The 20921-nt window shown below is 33.9% G+C and overlaps 1 protein-coding gene and 1 pseudogene across 2 annotated transcripts in view; one reads left to right on the top strand and one right to left on the bottom strand.

The window, feature by feature from the left end:
• The first annotated feature begins 4199 nt into the window (after positions 1-4199).
• On the top strand, positions 4200-5670 carry LOC103215130 (ragulator complex protein LAMTOR3 pseudogene; annotated as a pseudogene).
• A 1572-nt stretch (positions 5671-7242) lies between these two features.
• The window catches only part of LMBRD2 (LMBR1 domain containing 2), a 61476-nt gene continuing 47797 nt past the window's right edge, over positions 7243-20921 (bottom strand). For both annotated transcript variants that reach the window (XM_073014796.1, XM_007961378.3), the window contains exons 14-18: positions 19807-19910; positions 18591-18637; positions 17205-17310; positions 13753-13882; positions 7243-12781 (exon numbers count right to left, since the gene is read on the bottom strand). In XM_073014796.1, the coding sequence (XP_072870897.1) occupies positions 12721-12781; positions 13753-13882; positions 17205-17310; positions 18591-18637; positions 19807-19910 (448 nt within the window). In that variant the 3' untranslated portion in view covers positions 7243-12720. The remainder of the gene's footprint in view (positions 12782-13752; positions 13883-17204; positions 17311-18590; positions 18638-19806; positions 19911-20921) is intronic.

Here is a 20921-nt window from a genome sequence, read left to right as displayed (position 1 = left end):
CCCTCCTGCTTCCAGTGAGCAAGGTGTTATCACTTGAGTTACACCTCCTAAATCTGGTGAGAAAGTATACAAAGGCAAATGTCCTTAGGTTCATTATCCCTAAAATAACAAGACTGAGGGAGAAAGAACGGTTTTGTCTCACCCCAGCGTTAGAGACAACTCTTGCTTTGTTTCTCAGAGGTAAAACTCTGTTTAGGCTCAGTCAGTAGACTAGCCAGCCAGAAGATGTGGAAGTATAGTTCTATCTCAGTGTTAACAGTTTACATGTAAAGGATTATGTACGTGCATGTATATGTATTATGTATACATATATGTACACACATACACACACAAAGCATGGGTAATATCTATGCTTCTTTGTAGCTAATTATTCTACAAAATTGATTGACCATTCAGATGTAGTTTAGGAGAGGCCCTGTTAAAAGTCCAAGAACCTCCCTTGGACTTCTACCAAGTTGATTGAAGACTTACTATAATCCTCTCCACCTGGGTGTAGGTGAGGTAGAACAGTGGAGCTTTGACATGTATCTACAGACTTGTGATTTATTCAGTTATTTTTATTAACAAGGTACCAGAGTGAAATTGGCCAGAGTTAAGATCTCTGAAAATGCCTGTTTTGATAGATTTCATATTTCACTGACATAAACCACAATTCTTATAAAACCCTCACCCATAATGAAACACTAAAATTATTTGGTAGCTGAAAATACACTGAATTAAAATAAACAAAAACACTTCCATGATCAATTATGAACCATTTCAAACAGGTTAAAACTGTGTCTATGGTTCATGCTACTTTAGGTTACACACTTGTGACATTTGTCTACAGTCTTCAAATTCATTCTGAATATTAAATGTTTCAATAAACACCTTGATCAAAATTAATGTTAAATATCATGTTCCCCTGTAAATTCAACATAAGATAAAACATTGTGTCCTTTCAAGACATAAAATGTATGGCTTTTATAAAAGGAAGGGGCAAGATATACGTATACGACTAAACATGACTTTTGCCATAATATTCACTATTGTAACTTCTGTGTTCACTTTTAACCTTTTAACCATCCTTTGGTCAGCATATACTTCATGAAAGGCACTGTTAGTTTCTAGGAATGTATAGATGACTGAGCCCTTGCTTGTGCTTTAGCAAATCTAGCCTATTCACATTTATTGTCTCATAATCCTTAGAATTCAAAGTACTAAGTTATTTTAATTCATTAGATGTTGACAAACATCTATTGGGCATTGGCTGAGCTATCACCAGCCAGAGTTGTGTTTTTCTTTAGCAAAAGAAGATATGTGAAACAGGTTGACAGAGACCAAACATTTCTTTTGTTCTGGTCAGAAAACCACAAGTGTGAATGAAGAATATAGTTTTTCAAATTTCTTAGAATTATTTTTGGTTAATTAGGTCACATAATATCTTCAGCTATTTAAGTGTGTGTTAAAGATGCATCCATTTTCAGGAATTTTTGTTGGCTATCTTCATTGTGAAAATAACTTTATTCTTATTTCTTTTAGACAGAAAAGCAATGTTCTTTTGAAAGTTGGGTAAAGGTCAAATAGTAGTCATATTTTCTCCTGATTTTTGCCACTTCAGCCACAGGACTTTCTGAACAATTACACTAACCTCCCCTTAAAAATTGTTTTCTAGGCTGGGTGCAGTGGCTCACAACTGTGATCCCAGAACTTTGGGAGGCCGCAGCGGGTGGATCACCTGAGATCAGGAGTTTGAGACCAACCTGGCCAACATGATGAAACCTTGTCTCTACTAAAAATAGAAAAATTAGCCAGGCATGGTGGCAGGCACCTGTAACCCCAGCTACTTGGTAGGCTGAGGCAGGATAATCTCTTGAACCTGGGAGGCAGAGGTTACAGTGAGCCTAGACGACACCATTGCACTCCAGCCTCTGGGCAACAAGAGCAAAACTCTGTTTCAAAAAAAAAAAAAAAAAAAAAAAAAAATTGCTAAGAATGTTGTGGCTTCAAAATCTAACAATTTTGACTAACTTTATATATTTCTTATACTATTCTCAAAGAGATGTAAAAGGATGTATATGGAAGTTAATATCTGGTTTGCCTATATTGGATTTTGGTATCACTAAAATTACTTTTTTAAAAAGTTAAGAGATTTTAAAATTATTATTCTTTTTAATTTCAAGACAGGGTCCCACTCTGTCACCCAAGCTGAAGTGCAGAGTGCAATCTTTGCTCACTGTAACCTCTGCCTTCCGGATTCAAGCCATCCTCCCACCTCAGCCTCCCAAGTAGCTGGGACTACAGGCGGGCACCACCACGCCCGGGTAACTTTGTATTTTTTTTTTTTTTTTTTTTTTGTAGAGATAGGGTCTCACTATGTGGCCCAGGCTGGTCTCGAACCCTTGAACTCAAGCAATCCACCCACTCCATCTTCCTAAAGTGCTGAGATTACAAGCATGAGCCACTACACCTGGCCCAGGCTATTTTTTAGACCAGTTTTAGGTTTACAAAAAAATTGAGCAGAAAATTCAGAGAACCCCCACCTGTTTCCCCATTAACATCTTGCACTAGTATATTTGTTACTATTGATAAGCTGATAATATGCTGATATTGATACACTAACTAAAGCACACAATTTACATTATTCATGCTTTGTAAAATTTTGTGGGTTTTAACAAATGTGTGACATCACACATTTACCATTACAGTATCAATAGAGAATAATTTCACTGCCCTAAATATCTCAAGCTCCACCTACGTATCCCTTCTCTCCCACCCCACCACCACTGGAACTCTGATCCTTTTTATTGCTTCCATTGCTTTGCCTTTTTCAGAATGTCATATAGTTGGAATCACACAGTGTATAGACTGGCTTTTTTGACTTATGTAATAAGCATTCAATATTCCTCCTTGTCTTCTTATAGTTTGATAGTTTTATGAGGCTGAATAATATTCCATTTTATGGATGTACAACAGTTTGCTTATTTATTCCCCTGCTGAAGGACATCTTGGTTGTTTCCAGTTTGGGGCAATTATGAATATAACTGTTATAAACATTTGTGTGCAGGTTTCTGTGTGGACATAAGTTTTCCATTCATTTGGGTAAATACCTATGAACTTGATTGCTGAATCATATGGAAAGAGCATGTTGGCTTTGTAAGAAACTGTTAAAACAGTCTTCCAAAGTGGTTGGCAATGAATGACAGTATCTGTTGCTCCACACCCTTGCCAGCATTTGGTGTTATTTAGTGTTTTGGATTTTAGCTATTGTAGTAAGTGGTATTTTATTGTTGTTTTAATTTACAATGCCCTTATGACGCAGTCCACTAAGCATCTTTACATATGCTTATTTGCCATCTGTATATCTTGTAAGGTGTCTGTTTAGATCCTTTGCCCACTTTTTAATTGGGTTTATCTTTGAGTTTAAAGGATTCTTTTGTATATTTTGGATATAAATCTTGTATAAGATATCTATATTTTGCAAATATTTTTCTCAGTCTGTGGCTTGGCTTTTTAGCTTTTTATTCTCTTAACAGTATCTTTTGTGGAGCAGAAGTTTTAATTTTAATGACGTCCAACTTCCAGTTTTTCTTCCACGAATTGTGATTTTGGTGCTCTATCTAAAAACTCACTGCCAAACCCAAGATCACTTAGATTTTCTCTTATGTTATTTTCTAGAAGTTTTATAGTTTTGTGTTTTACTTTTACGTCTATGATCAGCTTTGAATTAATTTTTGCGAAAGGTTACACTTATCTCTTTGAATGTGAATGTCCCAGGACCATTTGTTAAAAAGTCTATCTCCATTGAATTGTTTTTGTTCCCTTGTCGAACATCAATGCACTACATTTATATGGATCTCTTTCTGGGCTCTCTATTCTGGTCCATTGATCTGTTTATTCTTTCATCAACACCACAATGCCTTAACTACTGGAGTGGAGCTTTAGAGTAAGACTTAAAATTGAGTAGTGTTAGTCCTGACTTTGTTCTTCAATGTTGTGTTGGCTCTTCTGGTCTTTTGCCTGTCTATATAAATTTTGGAATCAGCTTGTCAATATCCACAAAATAACTTGCTGAGATTTTAAATGGAATTACATTGAACCTATAGATCAATTTGGGAAGACTGACATTGAGTTTTCCCATCCATGAACATGGGCTCTTTCTCCATTTAGTTTTTTGATTTCTTTTATCAGTTGTAGTTTCCATCATACAGATCTCATATAAATTTCATTAGATTGGCAGAAGAGGTCATCAATCATGTGACGGTGGCTTGAGGAGGAACCTGTCTTTAAAGCTGTCCCTGAAGTGACAGCGGAGAGAACCAGGCAACCCAGAAACCCCAGGCGTGGAGATTGATCCTGCGAGAGAAAGGGGTTCATCATGGCGGATGACCTAAAGCGATTCTTGTATAAAAAGTTACCAAGTGTTGAAGGGCTCCATGCCATTGTTGTGTCAGATAGAGATGGAGTACCTGTTATTAAAGTGGCCAATGACAATGCTCCAGAGCATGCGTTGTGACCTGGTTTCTTATCCACTTTTGCCCTGGCAACAGACCAAGGGAGCAAACTTGGACTTTCAAAAAATAAAAGTATCATCTGTTACTATAACACCTACCCGGTGGTTCAATTTAATCGTTTGCCTTTGGTGGTGAGTTTCATAGCCAGCAGCAGTGCCAATACAGGACTAATTGTCAGCCTAGAAAAGGAACTTGCTCCATTATTTGAAGAGTTGAGACAAGTTGTGGAAGTTTCTTAATCTGACAGTGGTTTCAGTGTGTACCTTATCTTCATTATAATAACACACTATCAATCCAGCAATCTTTAGACTATAATAATACTTTTATCCATGTGCTCAAGAAAGGGCCACTTTTTCCAACTAATGCTAAAGAGCTAGCATATAGATGTTAATTTATAGATAGATCAGTTGGCTATATTTTCTGGTGTAGGGTCTTTCTTATTTAGTGAGATCTAGGGATACCACAGAAATGGTTCAGTCTATCACAGCTCCCATGGAGTTAGTCTGGTCGCCAGATATGGATGAGAGATTCTGTTCAGTGGATCAGAATCAAACTGGTACATCGATCCACTTGAGCCGTTAAGTGCTCCCAATTGTACAATATGGCCAGGCTTGCAGAATGAAGCCAACTTTTTATTGTGAATAATAATGACATATTTTTCTTCAGATTATGTTTTATTTCTTTGCATTGAGTGAGGAACATAAAATGGCTTGATAAAAGTAATAAAATCAGTACAATCACTAACTTTACTTTGTAGATATTATTTTACAGTATAGATGAATATTACTAATCAGTTTGCTTATTCTCAGAGGGTGCTGCTCTTTAATGAAAATGAAAATTATAGCTAATGGTTTTTCCTCAGACTCTGCTTTCTGTAACCAATCAGTGTTTTAATGTTTGTGTGTTCTTTATAAAATTTAAATACAATTCATTATTCTGTTTCCAATGTTAGTATGTATGTAAACATGATAGTATAGCCATTTTTTTCATATGTGAGTAAAAATAAATAGTATTTTTAAAAATAAAAAAAAATTTTCATTAGATTTATACCTAAGTATTTCATTTTTGCAGATGCCAATATAGATGTTATTGTGTTTTAAATTTCAAATTCCACTTGTCCATTGCTGCTATATAGGAAAGTGATTGACTTTTGTATATTAACCTTGTTTCTTGTAGCCTTGCTATACTTGCTTATTTTTTTATTTTTTGAGACAGAGTCTTACTCTGTTACCCAGGCTGGAGTGCAGTGGCCCGATCTCAGCTCACTGCAAGCTCTGCCTCCTGGGTTCACGCCATTCTCCAGCCTCAGCCTCCCGAGTAGCTGGGACTACAGGCGCCTGCCATTATGGCTGGCTAATTTTTTGTATTTTTAGTAGAGATGGGGTTTCATTGTTAGCCAGGATGGTCTCGATCTCTTGACCTTGTGATCTGCCCGCATTGTCCTCCCAAAGTGCTGGGAATTACAGGCGTGAGCCACCGCGCCCGGCCTATAATTGCTTATTAGTCTAGGAGTTATTCTGTCATTTTTTTTGGACTTTCTACATAGACAATTATGTCATCTGTGAACAAAAAAGAATCTGTACACTTTTTATTCCCTTTCTTCTCTTACTCTATTAGCTAAGACCAATGTAAATAGTGTTGTGTTTTTAATTTCAAATTCCAATTTTTCATTCTTGGTATACAGGAAAACAGCCTACTCTGTCTTCTTGGTTAGCCTGGTTAAAATTTCATCAAATTTGGCCAGGTGCGGTGGCTCACACCTGTAATTCCAGCACTTTGGGAGGCCGAGGCTGGAGGATCATGAGGTCAGGAGATCGAGACCACAGTGAAACCTTGTCTCTACTAAAAATACAAAAAAAAAAAAAAAAAAAGGTTGCTGGGCGTAGTGGTGGGTGCCTGTAGTCCCAGCTACTTGGGAGGCTGAGGCAGGAGAATGGTGTGAACCCGGGAGAAGGAGCTTGCAGTGAGCCGAGATTGCGCCACTGCACTCCAGCCTGGGTGACAGAGCAAGACTCTGTCTCAAAAAAAAAAATAATTTTTTTTTCATCAAATTCATTGATCTTTTTTTTTTTTTTTTAAAGTCCCAGCTTTTGGTGTTGTTGATTTTCTCTGCTGTTCCCCCATTTTCAGTTTCATTGGTTTCTGATCTAATTTTCTTTAAGCATTTTGTAGTGAGGGGGTTACTTCTCTTTTTAAAAATTTTTAAAATAAGTTTTTGTTTTAAATTGATACATAAGTGTCCATATTTATGGGGTACAGTATGTTTCAATACATATACACTTTTTTTTTTTTGAGACAGTCTCGCTCTGTCACCCAGGCTGGAGTGCAATGGCTGATCTTTGCTCACTGCAAGCTCTACCTCCTGGGTTCAAGCCATTCTCCTGCCTCAGCCTCCTGAGTAGCTAGGACTACTGGTGCCCACCACCATGCCTGGCAAACTTTTTTGTATTTTTAGTAGAGACGGGGTTTCACTGTGTTCGCCAGGGTAGTCTTGATCTCCTGACCTCGTGATTCGCCTGCCTCGACCTCCCAAAGTGCTGGGATTACAGGCGTGAGCCACCACGCCTGGCCTATAATTACTTTTAAACATAAGAAAAAGTAATGTGGAAACTAAAGTACACATATTTATTTTAAAACATTTATTTGATCATATTTGCTAATACATTGATAGGGAACAAAGAATGCCTGAATCTACTTAAAAGAATCTTAATCTCAAATTAAGTAAAATATATAATCAGCAAAATTCTTGTTAACTTGTAGAAATGTAGTTTATTTCATGCAAAGCTACATTCTTTCCTATATTTTAACAGCTAATCAAATGAACATTTCAAAAAATTCATTACATCACAATAAATTAAAATACTACAAAGGAACTGCAAGTCAATGAATTTATCAAAACCAAACTGAGAGAACACTATGCATAGATAAAGCCAAAGTTACTAATTTGCTTATAGGTAGCACTTTGCAGCTTTTTCCAAATACACATTTGAAAATGTAGTGAGAATCTACAGAGAAAAAGGTAGTTTAATTTACAACCCAATGATCAGATAATAAAATATTTGTCATTACATATCAGGTAGCAATGGCTGACTAAAGATAAATTTGGCATCATGCACCAAAAATGACCACAGTAACATTCTGAAAAATTATGATCATATGCACATTTGAAAAGATTTTATATTTCACCTAAGCAACTGAATTAGATAAAGGCAAAATAACAAGTATTTTATTAATGCAATGCAGAAATTAGGTTTTTGATATATTAATTATTTGCCTGCGTATTGGTATATGTAAAAAATCACTGAAGGGATGTAGGAGTATTTCAAGCTCACACTGGACTACTGAACTTTAGAATACTGTCCTAAGGAAATAGGTCTGGGCAGAACTTATTTGAGATAGATTTTAAAACTATTTAAAAGCAATACTACAATTAGTTACTTACAAAAGCATTTATAAAAATTAAATATCAGAAAATGAGAACATCAATATTAGAGCTCTGTTGTATCATTCAATGTTACAATTTATAAATACATGTTATAGTGATTTAAAACACAGGTCCACATATTTTCTACCTTCTAAAATAAGAAAAATCTTACAACTTGTTTTCAAAATATGAACAAAAACAAATCCATTGGATTGCTTTTAAAAAATAAATACAGTTTCTCCCCTACAACTTGCTAAACTAAGTAGGGAAGATACTTGCCAGCATTGTTGAGACATACAGTTCCAAATTAGTTGGCTTAAACAGTCAGTTTAAATACATTATTTTACCCTACATATGTCTGCAATAGTAAATCATTCTTTCTACTCTTTTGAACTAAGTACAGTAAAATTCTTTCACAAAATAATTTGAGATCAAGATAATCACAAAAGGAAATATTTTCAGTGAAAAAAGTTAATTTTTCCCAAGGAGTGTGTAAAAAACAAATGTCTTTTAGGATATTGATGAGAAGAGGAGCATGCCAATATTCTTGCTTTATTAACAGATTTAAAAATTACAGTGAGTCCTCAATTGACCTCAATGGGCCAATCTTTTGAAAACAGAAATATAAATTTTAGTTAAACCAGGCTGGGTATGGAAGGAATCAGAGGAGTGGACATGTTCCTGGTGCAGTGGGAAGTAAGACAGAGCAGAACTACGGCCTGCCCTACTGGAGGAAATGGCTCCTAGGGCTTTGTCTCCAGGAGTTGGGAAAGGGGAAAGAAAACATTGTCTGGTCTTCCAAGTCTCTGGGCAAAAAGTTACTGAGTTGGAAAGAAGTACCTCATACAGATGGGAATTCATATTTTAGAAGGCCTTCTGTAACCTTCTTCTATTGTTTCAACTCCTCTCCTAAGAAAAGTTTTGATGATGTATGCTATTAATTCCTTTTCATAAAAAGATGTCTCAATAATCTAAATAAATCTTAAATTTTGGGGGGAAATCTATTTTTATGTAAAAATATTACACTGAAAATAATTTGTTTACTGAAGTGTCCTAGTTAGTGACCTTTAAGATACACTGAGCCAGCATACTTTACATTTGTATTCAGATGTTGCTTGGTTGTCTAGCAAAATCTATTTGACTACTTTAGGTACAATATTGCTATTTCAAGTAGTGGGATTTGTAGTCAGACTGGTTCCTTCTAAGTGTACTACTCATCAAAAACAACTCTGTACACAAAACAGAAGGAAAATCTTTCAGCAGATTAAAAGTCATACTATATAAACATAAGTCTCAGAAAGGAAGAAAGGTACAAAGGAATGAGAGAGGACATAAGAAAAGAAAGACAAAATCCTAAATCCACTTACTTCTTAACATTTAGAATTTAATATAATCTATTACGTTTGATGATTCAAGTATGCTAAGATTTTTCAGGGACATATTTTGTCGCTTAGCGCAAATGTACTTGTAATTTTTAGGCATGGTCCACTCAAATCACAAGTAAGAAACTCACCTTACTAAACAGGTGAATTATAATATGGGGAGTTTATTTTTTCTCTAATATGGTAATCAGCACACCATCAAGAACATTCCCTAAACCTATTAATGCTATAAAGAATGAGGTTTGTAACTGAACGTAAATTAAATTTCTCCATTAATATGCTAAAATATACTTTTAAAAAAACCACACACATTCCTATGCTAATTTAATTTGGGCATACATCCAGTTTAATTTCAGAACCGATCATCTAATCAAATAGTAGTCCAAAAAAGTCAACTGGCAGAATGTTTTTTTGAATGTCTGGATTGTCAAATTTTCTGATTCTTTATAAAGGGAAAGCCCTTGAATTTTTTGATTTAGTTCTTACCATTTTTGTGAAATGAGGGCCTCTTATGCAATGAGATTATTCAAAAGCCCTTGTATTCATTTGGTAAGAGAGCAAATTTTAATAATTAAACTTATACTTTCTTTTGTTTTTTACAAAAATGCTCTATTGATAACAAGTTATTTACGTTGTAAAAGAAGTTAATGAGTAATTTAGAGGTGATTCATTACATTAATAGATTATTACTATTTTCTGAAATAGTTATTCTGAATTACTGGCATACTGAATATTCTTACCTAACAACTATTTAAAGAATAATATGGAGATTTTTAAACAAATACTATCAAGTAATAAAGTCATCAAAAATTACCAGAAATAATTCTTTAAGAAATGTACTTTGCATGTAAAGTACGTGCATTTAGTAGTCCTATTTTGCAGTAGATGTCATTATATTTCAATAAGCTTCTCAAAAAAGAAAACTTGTACCACTACAGTTTTTTACACAAGGTGGTTTGACAAATATTAACTTGGTTCCCCAGCAATAAACTCAGTTTTCCAGGGTCAAGTCATTGCCTTCTGAACTCAAATTTATCCAACAAAATAACATTTTTATATGATTGTAAATAACATTCTGTAAGACAAATTCTGCTTAAAAAGTTGAATACTCTGAATCACTGAAACAACCAAATATTATTTTAAATATAACTTGAAAGTCATAAAGGAATCTATACTGTTTGTGAAGTGTATGCATGTATATACTTCAATTATTATAACCATAAAAAATTTAATACTAAAGAAAAGTGGTAACATTACCTTATACATTCCTACCAATTTATCTTAGGGCATTATAAAAGTTAGTTATAAAAGTAATTGGCTAATTTCTTTTCCTTTTCTGCTTCTGTTTCAACAACAGCATTTAAATTTCGTTATAAAACCTGAAGAGAAACATTATATTTAAGAAATTATTTCAAAGTAAACCCAAAGACTAAATAAAACAACACTAGTTTCACAGGACTTTTGATGAATTAGTCCAAAAAGCATTTTTGCTTTAGGGACTTGTAAGCTTTTCTGTAATAAGAAGAAACTGGACCCCTTTCTTGGATAACCATTTTCCCCATCCAATACCTTCAAGTATCACTAGGAAAAATAGCACAGTTATAAACTCCAGTACGTAAACACCAACTCAACTTCCTCACAATAGCTTTGTAAGGTAGATCAGCTGGTAAATAGCAAGTATCATCTGCATTCTGCACATGAAGGTGCAAAATGAAGCACTTGAGGCACTGAAGAGCTACGTGATTTGCCCAAGGTATTCGATTAGTCAATCATGAAATTACAAAGAGCATCAAAGTATCTCTGCTCCTGGCTTATTGCTCTCTGGTCACACTTCACAAGAAAAGACTGTACGTATGTGTTCTTCAGTGTAGTCTATATGACCTTCAATTCAGAGCAAGTCTATCCACCGATAATTATTTTAAAAAGAATCTAATCTCAAAGATCATAAAAACCCAAAGATCAAAATTTTCAGATAATGAGGATGATGCTCTATTCCTTTCAATATCTGCATAGCGCTGTATTTTTTAAAAACTTACATGATAATATTCATTAAAAAGAAAAATAAAAATTTTAAATTTATGTCTTGGGGAAAGATTAACTTCAAGTTAGGGGAACCATATAATTCATTTTCAAACTGGGATACTTGAGGGTGAAAGTAATCACTAGTAATAAACAGGATACGAGGTGTTACACTGAGACTGTATGAGGCAAGTTGAAGTATGGTCGCCCAATGTAGCATGGATTCAGTAAGAGTTGCAAATATTCTAGGGACATAAGAAAACTCTCTGCAAGCATGCTACAATCAAACATGTTCACTTTTCAATAAAACACTAGTGCTTTAAAATATAATACATAAATTTAGCTTAAACACGAAGGTTAAAACAATCTATTTAGTAAGAATGTTTAACCAACAAGTTATTACACATTTCCATTCTAATATAGTTTGGTTTTCTATAAACCACAATGTATCAGTAATAACAGTAAATTGACTCACTTTTTACCTTTGAATAACCAATTTTTTTCTCAAAAAGTATGAACAGGTACCTTTAAATATTAAAGGATTTTGTTGGACTTTTACTACTAAAAAGAAAAAAACACTATTTTCCATTAATGCCTAGGATTTATCCTTGAATGGCATGATCAACATTTAAATCAACAGGTTAAATGATAAATGTGAACATAGTTTTCTGAAATGAAAATCTCTTATAAAGCAATACCAGAAGCATAAAAAAATCCAGTTACTACAAAGACTGAAGGAATACTATTATCACCTGATTACAGTACACATGCTAAATACACAGACACGCATCAGTTGAAGTATAATCTTAATCTTATACATGCAAAAATCCCCACTAGTTTGCAAACAGATTTGAAAAAGCACTTTTTACATTCTGTTATGTCTAGAAGTAAGCCTTGTTTTAAGACATGAGTTTTATGAATACAGTTATTATCTGAGGTCTCCATTCACTTACATTTCTTTGGGAAATACAGGTCGAACATATTTTTAGAAGTAACAAAAATGTAAGTCACAATAATCAAACTGTATATAATATTATTTAGTATGACTTATGGTTTCCTTGAATCTTTAAAATAACTCTCCTGAAAAAAAAAATTAATCTGAAACAAACTGAACTGCATGTTCTTAATACATGTCCATCTTTTTTAAAATCCTTCCACTGTAACTGTACTTCTAAGGCAGATGCTTCGGAAATGATATGTAATAAATCTTGCTGGAAAAGGTGATACTCTATTCAATGCACATTAAACTATTATTCCTAAGATATAATTAATTCTCAGTGTCTTTTTTGTTATCTTGACACTTTTCACTAAGTATAGAGGAAATTCTAGGGTACACAGATGTTCACCAAGACTGAACTGATGTATTGACCTTGGTTAGTGGTCCCACAAACTTTTTCAGACTTTAAACATCATTAAATATGTCACTGCGAGACATCGAGAGATATCGTCCACCAGGCTGATACCTAAAAAGGGAACATAAAGTAATGATCTGAGGCATCAAAAATAATAAAGGAAGAGAAGAAAACAAGAATACATTAAAAGCGGGTGGCCACATAATTTGTAAGTACTGTAAAATCTAGTCAGTAGCTGAAAGCAGAAACTCACCCTCCAAGTATATTATCCAAAAGGACTTAATTATAAATCAACCAGCAACTGTTTTAGACCCTATATATATGCATGACAGAGTGAGAGATGTAAAAAGAAGGGGCGGGGGATGTAAGACACATCTGGGAGATTAATCAATTCAATAACCACTCTCAATTGTTGCATATAAATATAACCTAGGTTTTTACTGCATAGAGGCAATACTGTAGTAAACATTTTTGTGCACATGATATTTTGCTTTTATTTAATTATGTCCTCATAGGATAATGGCTAAAAGTACAGACTCTAGCCAGAATACTGGAATTTGAATGCCTGACTTGCCATTTACAAGTTGTGTGACTCTAGGCAGCTTACTGAGCCTCTCTGGATTTAAATCCAATTGAATTTGCAACTATACAATTACAATATTTTTGTTAAAGGGCTTAGAATAGTGTCTGGCATCTAGACACTCCTATGCAGCAGTTACTAAATATAATAAATTTCACAAATGGGACAATCAGAAATAGGCATATAAATATTGTTGTGATCCTTTGCTATATATTTCAATTATTCTTTCTTATTTATAATTCCACTAGTATTGTATGAAGATAACAATTTTAGTTACCATTACTGGATGATATAATTTTTAAAATATAAAAGCATTAGAAAGTCTAAAAAGGTATCAAAAGTTACTTAATACATTTTTTATTATTAGTGAAAATGAACATTTTCCTTTACTTATCACTTGTTTACTTTTACCTTTACTTACTTACTTTCAACCTTGTCAAGTCAATGTATTATTAAAATTGTAGAGGAATGCTAGAACTAAAATATCACATCCAGAACTTACCTTCCTGATTCAGATTCAAGAGGATCATCAGTGAATGTTTCTGCATTAAAATCCAAAGGTTCTGCATCTTGGAGAAGTTCTATCCGGTCCCTTTCAGTCCTGTTATTAGCCCTGGTATATTTGAATGCAGCTGCAAAGGAAGTGGGAAAAAATGTCTACTTCCCTACTGTCTATTAATTTATGGGTCACAGTCTATGGAGGTACAGAAAGAAAAATAAAAATTCCAAGGAATCTGAATTTTCATTATGAAGATAAAGAACATAAGAAAAGATAACTACATGGTTCCTTAAAATCAGATTAAAATTATAAGCAGTATAATAGAATATAGCAAGGAAAAGTTCTCTAGCCTTGTAGTTAGCTAAGAAGCTCTCTAAGCTCAGAAGCAGATACAGTGCAAACATTTCATGAGTGTAACTCAGAATTAACATTTAACTACGGTATCACAATGGTGAAACTGTTCATTAACAAAAGTACTTTGAGTTGGTTTTACAGTAAACTTCATTTCTTGGCTAGGACTTTAAGGTGTAATCAGCTCAAACTCTTAAAAAAAGGTGTGAGTCTTTTTACCGTAAGGCAAGAGTATGTGTAGCACTAGCCAATAGAAAGAGAATGCAAGCCAATATTTAATTAGAAATTTCTAGTAGCTACATTAAAAAGTAAAAAGAAACAAGTGAAATTAATTTCAATATACTTAAACACAATATATCCAAAATATTATCATTTCAACATGTTCCAAGTGCTCAATAGCCGCATGTGGCTAATGATTATCATACTAGACAGTAGATAAAGAAAACTAACTTTCCCTTCTCTAAGTGGATAGGGATTTCTTTATAAACAAACCAAATTTTCACAATGTTGTTCAGAGGAGTCCAAGTAAATTTACAACAGTTTTATGATATAGTTCTTTCTGAAAACTTAATGCAAGCCAATTATATCATATTTACATTTTTGTAAGCTTGGACTTTGTCCTAAATGCAAGTCTCTTCATCTTTTCTGTCACTTATTCAGCAAATTGCAATTGCCCAATACATGCTAGATTCTCTCTAATTCATCATCCTATGGCTTTGTGATTCCTCCTCTCTTAAGCATTCTCCCGTCTTGCCAGATTTTTCCATTCTGTAAACTTCCTTCCACTCTATGGTAAGCGAGCGTCCAAATCCCTTTACAGAATCCTATTTCCCAGTTTTAACTAAAGCTTCAGCCCTTTCCTATTTATTCTACCCTAAAGTCCTTCAAATAAATCCTTTTCTTTTCATCTCCAGGACAACTGCCTTATTTTAGGCCCTAATTATTTCTTGACTGCATTACCAAACAGTCTCTGAAATGGTTTCTATATCTCACTTCCCTAAGAATTATGCTTTATACTGCCATTAAATTCATCTTTCTAAACCAAAAATCTTATCATACTTCTTCCCAGATTGAAACCTTACCTTTAGGTCAAAATCCAAACTTTTTTTTTTTTGTTTTTGAGATGGAGTCTTGCTCTGTTGCCCAGGTTGGAGTTCAGTGACATGATCTTGGCTCACTACAACTTCCGCCTCCTGGGTTCAAGCAATTCTCCTGTTTCAGGCTCCTGAGTAGCTGGGATTACAGGTGCGTACCACCATGCCCAGCTACTTTTTGTATTTTTAGTACAGACGGCATTTCAACATGTTGGCCATGTTGGTCTCGAACTCCTAACCTCAGGTGACCCACCCATCTCGGCCTCACAGGCATGAGCCACAGTGCCTGGCCCCAAATCCAAACACTGGAGAATGACAATATCTGTTCCTCAACTACCTCTGTGGCCCCCTCTCTTATTAGCTTCACCATGCTTAGGCTTTAGTTACAGAGAAAAATATACATTTTCCCAAAGGTTCTCTCATGCCACAATGTCCTGCACTTAGTCTCCCTTCTAATTAAAATACCCTTCACCTGGCTAAGTACGATTCATTCTTAAATACTCAGCTAAACATGTCCTTATTACAGAAATATTTCTTCATTATAAAAACTCTTTCCTAATTTAAGCCCTCTTTTTCCATTCCCCAAGCTGAATTCCTTCTGCATCAGGTGTGCATCCTTCCATCAGAGCTGTCATGAGAAATCTACAATATCATACACAGCCTAATTAAAGTATTTTTAACATTTCTATTTAGCTCTTTTGTATAGTTTCCATCTCTCCGGTGAAATTCTCTCCTATCTGTTCATGCACATTATCCAAGCTTTCCATCAGATCATTTAACATACCAATTGGTTATTTTAAAGTCACTGCACTGTCTGATAATTTCAACATTTGAGCCACCTCTGGGTCTGGTATATTCACTATTTTATGTTTTGAAAATGGCTCATATTATCTTACTTTCTTGTATATCTCTTAATTTTGGGTTAAAAGCCAGACATTATATGTAAAAGAAGGAAAAGATGGAAAGAAATCATAGTTTTATGCCCAGAATGGGCACACCTCTTCTATTAGATCATCACTGTTGAGGTCTGCACTCAACCTATAGTTGATCTGAGTTTGGATTTGGTTGTTGCTTTAGTTTCCTTAAGTCCCCACAGACTTCACATTTCTCTAGTAATGAAATCCTATGACCTTGTACTTAGTAGGGCCTCAAGTGTCAGATGGTTTCTCTCAGTATTCTTTTTCCACTCTTAGATTTCAGTAGTCCTTGCATGGATATGGATATGAAACAGAGGGAGTCTTCTCCATGTTTCTATTCCTCCTCCAACAATTGACTACTATTGCTTGGTACTCAGTGCGAAACTTATAGCTGAGTGGGTGAGAGTGCTCAGTTTTTCTCCTCCATCCTCTGTGCACTGAAGCCTCAGCAATCTTACATCTCTCCCAGAAACAACCTCTTTCTTCTATTCAGCTCGAGGTTCTAGGAAAAACTGGTTTCCTAGCACCTCCTAAATAGCTTCTGCCTCATGTCAGTGTGGGTCAGTGACACAGGAAGGTTTCCAAACCGACCCTGGTGGCAGATGGCTTCTGTCTGGTATCAGTCCCTCACTCAATTATGAGCATCCCGAGGACAAGAAGCATACCTTCTTTGTATTGCTGTATACCTGGGAATATGCTTAACTTATATGGGTCAGTCAATAAATTATTATAAAAATGATCAAATAACCTACACCAATTAATAGGAAAGAAAAACATCAAGGTAAATAGTAGAAATAAACACCTGCCTAGAACATATCTGGGATAAGTGCTTACATTATTTAGGGTTAGTATACTTAAAACTATTTATTTGATGCCCCAGTTTCTCGTTTCCCTACCAGAGTACATATTTGAACTTCCCCTTTCTTCTATATACTGAGGAATGCGAAACAAAACAAAACAAAACAAAAGTCACTGCAAATACACATTCATAATTCTACAAAGGCATTTCTGGATGAGTATTCTAACACTCAATCTCTATGCAAGCAAGCATAAGGAAACAATTTCCAAGTCAACTAGAAGATAAACTACTTACAACGGTTGGTATTAACATCTGAGAAGTTCGACTCTTTGGGGTCAGTATGAATATTTCTGTTCCTAGTGGAATCTTCTCTATTGTGTCCATAACGTTCTTTCCATTCCTAGAAAAGAAGCACAAATAAATATATAATAAGAGAACATAATAGGAGAATAGAAAATAATCCATTAATGTCAAGAGATTACATATGCAATGTAATATAATATATTTTCATTAGAAATTCATTAGTAATCAATATAATTATCCTAGTATCTCTAAAAATCATAGGTCAATGTTTTTCTTTTTATATGATTTATTGAAGTCACAGTCTCTATAAACTTTAACTTCTACAAATGACAGAGACATGTTTGCTAACTTTGATTGTTACTCATCTATCTAAAATGTAAAACAATATTACTACAAGCTTACTTAGACCATGCAAAAGTTTTAAGAACCTATAATGACTAATAGATGTTAACAAAATTTTCTTTCATTCAAATAAACTACAAATATTAGAGAGCTAAAAAGTCAACAGCTAAAGCTGTATACAAACATAATTAGTCTATGACTCAAGCGGCATTGTGAGTCATCTTAAATGTAGTAAAATCATATTAACTGGATTCTACTCATTAAATTCTTAGAATTGAAAGGGACATAAGAAGTCACCTAATGCAACTTTCCATGCAGTGCAGGGTCTCATTCTAAAACATCCTTGCCAGATGCTTTTTGGCTCTCTGACTAGATAGCATGTAATTTTCTATGTCTGAGAAGCCTATTGCAATTCTGGTAAATCGTATAATTTAGAAATTCTCATAGAGAAGAAAACTCTATCTAGTTCTGCCTTCTAAAATAAAGAAGACACACATATATGAAGATACACAAAGACAACTATTAGTCTTTACTTTGCCAGTATGTACACCTATTTGTTAAAAATATGTGGTAATTATAATTAGATTTTACTCAATTATTGCCTTTTCACTTTCTAGGAGGTTAGTTTGCCTCAGAAAATGGAGGCTTAAAGAAAAATAAAGGAGGAATAAAATTAATATCACAGCACCAAAAAAAGAGAAACAATTTTAAAGCAATCAAAACCACTTTAATAGCAAGAATACACAAATTTATTTATTTATTCATTCAACAAATATTCACGAAGCACCTACTTTAGGCAAGAAGCTACTTGACGCCAAAAATGAAGAAATTTATTACTAATGATTTTTAGAACATGTCTGTCAGGATACTTAGTGTATATACCTGAAAGTATTAAAATTCCCTTTCTTTAAAAATATCTTGTAACATTTTCCCACTGTTTTTTTTTTGTCTTTAGCTAATTATTCCAAATTAGTAAGATTCTTAAGAAATATTTCAAATTAATCTTCAGATTACAGAAATTAATACTGTACTTACTCTTCTTCGATTTTCGCCTTCTTCTTGCCTTTGCCTTTTTCTCTTCTCTAAAGACAGAAAAATGATCTCAAATATGGCATAACATGGTTTAATCAGACATAGTGTAACTGAAGTAAAGATATCGGGCTATGACTGATATTTCTTTTAAATTATCACAAAATCAAATGTTATAGGTTATTGCTGGAAAGAATTTGAGAGGTTACCTCACTCAATAGTGAATGCCTTCCATATTTTTGTTGCAGATGGCCCTGTAGTCTCTGTTTAAATAACTTTAGTGAACAAAGAGTTCTTTCTCACAATGACCTGAAATTTGTTTCTCTGTAAATTCTATTCTCTTTTATTCCTATCTTCTAAGTTAAGTTCATACTTCTCTTCTTTCTGTATGAGTGGTTTTCTTGGCTACTCTCTTTAGGTTACAGACATGATGTTTTCACTTTTTTTCCCACAGGATGCGCTCTACAGACTCATAATTCTAGCTGTCCTTCTCTAAATACCTTCTAATTTATCAGTCTTATTCTTAAAAATCTTACCCAGGACTGGATGTGCTATGCCATATGAAGTCTAATAGGAGAGCATGTGAAGGCTACACTAACTTATTTTGGAGCTGCAATACATTTTGGCTTACATTCAACCCATAATCACACAAAAGCCCCAGACTCAAGTACGGAGAATGTCTAAGAACCAATGTCCCAAAAGTCAACTTTTTTTCCCTCCATGCTACCATCACTTTGAACATCAGTAAATTTAATACACTCAGTTTTGTGATTTGATTCTACCAGAGTGCCATGTATTGTAACAGGCTGTTAATGATCATCACATTCTAAAAAAGTAGCCTTTGTTTGAATGATTTCCCATGCAGTATCAAACTGATGATTCTTTAAATTAATGAGCTTTATAACTGTACAGAATTTGGCAATTATGTTTCAAGGTAAACATGAAAATGATTCCAAGACCAAACAAGGGTGTTATCTAGCTGCAGACATACTAATAATTTAAGCTTCAGAATTTCTTAAAGACAGATAAAACAATTATTTATGTTTTCAAATTATTTTTGCTAGGAAGGCTACATGTATATTTTTAGCTAAAAATTTGCATTAATTGATAATTTCTTAGGATAGATTAAAAATTATTCACAAACTATACAAATATTAATTTTGTACGTTGAGTCTTAGCATTTAGTATTTTCCCTTCATTTATTTTAAAAGACAAATCTTACCTTTTCTGATTAATTCTTTTCCTTCATTAACTAAGTCTGATGTCATATCATCATCTCCCATAAACTGCTGGAAACCAAGCAGATTCAAACAACGGGTTCCCAAACTAATAAAAGCAGGTTTTTAAAAAAGACAAGCATTATTTCACATTGTAAATATTTAGATGAATTGTTCTTTAGCATTGTCACGCCAAAAGAAGACTATGCTTCATTATCTGTTAACATATAGTTATCTATAGTCACATCTGACATGCTTCAAGAAGTACCATTTATCTCCCTTTCTAAGAAGTATATGCCCTGTACTTCACTGATTAGGGTATGCACTATATTCAGGTTTCTTATAGATGTCAATTAAGTCAAGTTATCAGCATACCTTCAGAAAACAATTACAGCAAGATGCTAAAATGATAACTATAATAATGTAAGAGCAATTTTTTCTCTCTGATCTAGTTAACTATTTAAATAGGTTTTATATACTACAAATTGATTACTATATCTTTTCTGAAGCCTACTACCTTATATCTTATTTGCTATTTACTTTAAATTTGATTATTCTACAAATGAGAATACTGAAAATATGGAACCAAGGAAGGAAACGATAGGTGAATAGGCAGGATTAATATTTGTTTAAGATCCAACTATACATCAGATAATTTACAGATGCCTTCTTATTTAATTTTTTCTATTACTCTAAGAGATAAATATCACTTTACAGGTAAGAAAACAGACCTAAGGAGTTAAATACTTTGCTAAAGATCCCTTAATAAATGACAGACTTAGAATTTAAATCCCAGACAAAACAAAAACGAAGCAGTTCTTTTTATTATATTAGTTCTCAAACTTTTTCAATGATGTACTTCTACACAGAGAGGGAGGAAAAGGGAAGAGAAAGTGGTGAAGGAGAGAGAGAGAGAAAGACGAAGGAAAAACAGGAAAGCAATTTAGAAAAAGTGAAGCTCTCCATTCCATTTTGCAGGAAAAATGTGTAAATATCTAGCTAATCCATAATACATCTACTTGTTTCATTCATATAAAAAATGTTTATTATGTATTACCATTGGGTAAAATTGGGGTTTTGCAGACGATTATGTTAATTCTCTGACTTCAAACATTTCCTT

Source organism: Chlorocebus sabaeus, chromosome 4 (genome assembly GCF_047675955.1).
Source record: "Chlorocebus sabaeus isolate Y175 chromosome 4, mChlSab1.0.hap1, whole genome shotgun sequence".
In the NCBI taxonomy this organism is placed as follows: Eukaryota; Metazoa; Chordata; class Mammalia; order Primates; family Cercopithecidae; genus Chlorocebus; species Chlorocebus sabaeus.
This window is presented reverse-complemented; position numbering and strand designations above follow the sequence as displayed.